At 42.2% G+C, this 4,745-nt stretch overlaps 1 protein-coding gene across 1 annotated transcript in view; it reads left to right on the top strand.

The window, feature by feature from the left end:
• LOC104276534 (ICOS ligand-like) overlaps positions 1–4,166 on the top strand; it is a gene marked incomplete at both ends in the record, with an annotated part of 4,564 nt that extends 398 nt beyond the window's left edge. The window contains 3 exons of the mRNA XM_009872901.1: positions 1,175–1,531; positions 2,194–2,478; positions 3,996–4,166. Of these exons, the coding sequence (XP_009871203.1) occupies positions 1,175–1,531; positions 2,194–2,478; positions 3,996–4,166 (813 nt within the window). The remainder of the gene's footprint in view (positions 1–1,174; positions 1,532–2,193; positions 2,479–3,995) is intronic.
• Positions 4,167–4,745: the final 579 nt, after the last annotated feature.

Here is a 4,745-nt window from a genome sequence, read left to right as displayed (position 1 = left end):
CTCCCCCCCAGACCATCACTTTCCCTGCTGATACAAGGGGTTTCCCAAAGCCTGAGCTGCAGGACCTTTGTTGCAGTTCAAGCCTGTTGCTTCTTGTCTTCCCCAGCAGAGGATAAGGGCTGGGAGAACATACTGCCTTCCTCCCTGCAAGTACTGAGTTTGCTTCAGGTGTATTTTTAAGCCAAGGTGCCCAACTCAGACATGTAGATGAGATTTCTGAGGCCAACACACCAGCACAAAGACTTGTCTGCCTTTAATGTTGCCACCTCCCTCCTACCACACCATGCACTGTTTCCAGGTTTCCAAACCCTCACTGCTGTCGTTCTTCTTTCCATAATTCCCCCACCTGCATAATCCCTTTCTCCACCCGTAATCTCTCCCCTCTGACACCATGCCTGACCCCTACCTCACCGCCAAGTCCCACGTTTACAACGTGTGTGTTGCTTTGGTCTCAGCAAAAGATGCCTTCTCATTGCTCATCAGGCGGAGAGGCTGGCTTTCTCATGTCTGGAGGACAGGGAAGGTGCCCTGAAAGCCAGATACTGTGCTGGCCTACCTCAGGTGGCCTTAAGAGGTTGTAAATGTCTAATGAATGTATCACTGAAGTTATCTGGGCATACTGGTTTGCCAGCTGGGTATATTTGTTAAGAGGGTGATACTGATGGTGGCAATAAAATATGACTGCTATGACACGCCCACTTTGAGAAACACTGCGTTTACTGCCTTCTAAAAAAAATTTTGGTCTCAGAGTTATGGTAGCACTCTTCTTCTTATCAATGTTTCCATTTCTTGTGATTTGACATTTCTCTTAAATAAAAAAAAGTTGTTAATAAAGCATCATGACTTAAGTATGTGTCTGCAGTCAGTCCCAGTTACTGGGCAAAGTGGAACATGCAGGTATGCTTGGGGCTGGGAACTCTTAGACCAGTTGGTCCTCAGAAAAAGAAATAAGCAAAAGGCTTTATATTGTAAAAGGTCCCTTTGGAAAATATACAGACAAACCAACACATAGAGAATTAGCTGCCAGCAAGTCAAGAAGTAGAAATGATGACTATGAATTGACCACACTCACCTGCCTGTTATAAGCACTAATAGTGAAGTCTACATGTGGTAGAATATACTTGAAAATAATGAATTTTTTCACCTGCCTTTTTTTTTCCCTTTTATCTTCTAGCTATTGCTCTGGAGCATGTCATCAGTAAGCTTGGAGACAATGTTACACTGAACTGTACTTACCGAGAAAGAGAACTGCGTTTAAACAATCTACGGGTGTATTGGCAAATAGCTGATGATCCAGAACAGTGTTCAGTTGTACATACACTGATCTCTGGTCAAGACAATGAAAGTGAACAGTGCATTCACTTTAAAAACAGGACTCAGTTATTCTGGGATAGATTGGAAGATGGTGATTTTTCTCTGCTACTACTGAATGTCAGCCAGAGTGATGAACGCACTTATAAATGTGTAGTAATGGAGAAAACTGAATATACCAAAAAGATTAACCAGACAGATGTGGTTCTCAGTTTAGCAGGTAAGAACTTGTATCACTTGCAGATATTTTCCCAAGTTCTCATGCCAGCTTTTCAAATTCATGCCGTTTCAATATTCTACTTAACTTTGAAACATACTTCAGCCCTTTGATGAAATGAATCACACAATGTCAGGGGTTGGAAGAGACCTCAGAAGATCATCCAGTCCAGCCCCCCTGCCAGAGCAGGATCACCTACAGTAGGTCACAGAGGAACGTGTCCAGGCGGGTTTTGAATGTCTCCAAAGAAGGAAACTCCACAACCTCCCTGGGCAGCCTGTTCCAGTGCTCTTGTCACCTGCTCTGTCTTTTTAATTTAAAAGTTACAGACAAGGAATCTAAAACTGAGAGCATTCTCAAAACAACTGTTTCTCCAGTGTGGTTGGTTTTGCATCTTGGTTTTCATTAATATAAGGGTTCTTGCATATGACTGAGTGACAGCACCTTAAGAGGCTGCTTTCTTCCTTTGGGTTTGGCTTCAGCTTTCTGCCCTTCCAGTAATTCTCTCATCTCTCCGGTTTACACACCAAACCTGCAGGTGTTTCCCTTTTAAGTCATGAGTCGTGCGGAAACCAGAACTTCTGCTTCGGAATCCACAACAGAATTTTGTCTTTTCAATACGTTTCAACATGTTAATGACTATTTCTTTTTCTCTTGCTCTCCAGCTAGTTATAGCCAACCCATACTCAGTGGACCAGTAAGAAACAGTGACAGCACTGGAGAGGAGGTGACTTTCAGCTGCAGGTCCGACAATGGATACCCAAAGCCCAACGTTTATTGGATAAATAGAACAGACAACAGCGTCCTGCCTCCATCAGAGCTAAATATCACATACCACGCTGATGGCACTTACAGTGTTTTTAGCACACTGAAGGTTAACACCACTTCTAACATGCAGATAGAGTGCTCCGTCGAAAATAAAATACTGCAAGAAAATCTATCAGCCAACTGTAAGTCCCTTCATGCTACTTCATGGTTTCTAGGTAGCAGGAATATCAACCATCTGTAGATACACACTAACGACAGGTACGCGTTAATTTGGTAGTTCCAAAAAGCGCTGAGAAGAGCTCAGGTGTTATTTCAAGCTAGTTATGCTTAGCCATGGACTTTATGTTTACTTCTTCCACATTTAAGTGAACATGCCATCAAGCATGTTATGACAACGGCACTGAAAAGCCCTTGCATCCAAGGCAGTCACCGGGCAGTCGCTTTAGTTCCTCAGGAACATGGTGGCTTGGATAATCAGGTTATTTTTCAGAGCAGACCATACAGCAGATCCACAATTCCTGTCCCCCTGCCCAGCTGCTTTGCAAGCACTCACGTTTGCTTTTCACTCTGCCTAGTTTCAAAGGTTTGGTTTTGGTCTCCACAACTCAATTTAATACAGTGCACTATAGGCTATATAGCAAACAGGTGATATTAGCCCAATGGAGCAACACACCTAATAGCACAAGTATAATGTTATTTGTTGCTGATATGAATGACCAATAGTAAAAAAAAAAAGTATTTTGCCACTCTTCACAAAAACAGAAAGCTATTTAAAAAAAAAGCTATAAAAATTGTTCTAGCTATAGCACCAATAGTGGATTTCATGATTTCCAAACAGCTGTGTAGAGAAGCTGTCTGGCATGGAATAGCTTATCTGGAGGTGGCTGTTCACTCTCATTGCTAGTCCTGGTCTTGCTTCCCGCCCCACCTTTCTCTCTCAGGTTTCTACACTCTGGTGCAAGGACTGATTGCATAACTGTAGCTGGATACCCACAGTTACTCCACCTGAACGTGCCAAGGAATTACAAACTCTGTATTTAACGATGCTTTATCCCACAAACGTAGCCAAATGGCATAAACTATTTCCAAGAACAAAAATTGTGCACACAAGCCAAAATTGGACAGTTGAGTCTTTATGTGATAGCACACTCTTGCTGTCATCCCAAACTAAAGGAAAACGAAGTAACATTGTCATTGGTTTCCTAATGAAATTCTGAAATACTGTATTCTAGGGGAAAATACCTTCATCTTACTATTTGCTGTTATTTTTTGTTGCTACCACACTTGGAATAGTAAGAGATGTGATTTGAAACCTTCAGTTTGCAGACATCAGTGGCAATTCATCACTAAATCGAGGGAAGCAGGTTTTACCCGTTTTTCTGAATACCATCAGATTTACATTATAGATTCGGTATGGATTTGCTTTCAACTGAGTCTAGATACAAGCTTAAACATTGTCTCCCAAATAGGGATGCGTGCAGCATGCTGACAGGGAGGAATAAACTGACCTTACATTATTAGATAGTGTAAGCTGAGCAAGAATGAATACCAGAATGAATTAATACCACCAGAATCACAGGCATATGAATAGCACAGATATTTCAGAATTCTTCTGTGCATGTAAAACAGGATCAAATATTTTCTGGTATGAAATGTGAAAAATTATACCTTATTACATCCTTTTTTCTATTTATTCTAGATAAAGAGGAAAGCAACGATTCTAGCACAGAAAGTCACCAAAACCTGGAAAGAAGTGGACGAGGTGCTCAAGCAGCTGGTATCGTTTCTGTTGTCTTTCTGATAGGTCTTCTAGCTGTTTTTGCCTGCTGGCTGTGGAGACGGAGGTCCTCTAAATTAGCATCCTACACAGGTAATGAGGCCCTTCATTTGCATAACCAAATATGAAGAATTGCTTTTCATTTGCCAAAATATTTTATGTCATCCAGGATGTTGCTAGTTGCAAGTAAGCTGCTTGCACACAACAGCAGGAAGTCATCCTATTATTAAAACCTGGGGTGCCTGGGGACGTATTATATTGTATGGTTGTCTGCTGTTGCGCCTGAGCCTCACAGGACTTAATGGCTGGATGTAAGGGTAACTCAGACTTGGTGCCATTCAGGTCACAGTTCCTCAGCTGGGATCTCTGCAAGCTGTCTCTGGACAGATGAAAAGGATGCTCCTCCATGGAACAGGACAGGGGCCAGTAGCTCACTCTGCTTAGCACAATGTAAAGCAGAAATCAGAGAATAAATCAATCCTGAGAACTTTAAAGTCATTGGCTAGACAATTAAGGCTTCAAGATCCCCCTGGGACCAAGCAGCCTTCTACAAATTAGAAATAAAGCATGCCGCACTGTCACTCCATCTTATACATGTGTACCCTTGCACTGCTGCATTTGCCCACGTATGGGACGTGACAATGCTTGGCTACAAGAAGTAGCTCTAAAAGA

Source organism: Apaloderma vittatum, unplaced genomic scaffold (genome assembly GCF_000703405.1).
Source record: "Apaloderma vittatum isolate BGI_N311 unplaced genomic scaffold, ASM70340v1 scaffold1867, whole genome shotgun sequence".
Taxonomy (NCBI): Eukaryota; Metazoa; Chordata; class Aves; order Trogoniformes; family Trogonidae; genus Apaloderma; species Apaloderma vittatum.
This window is presented reverse-complemented; position numbering and strand designations above follow the sequence as displayed.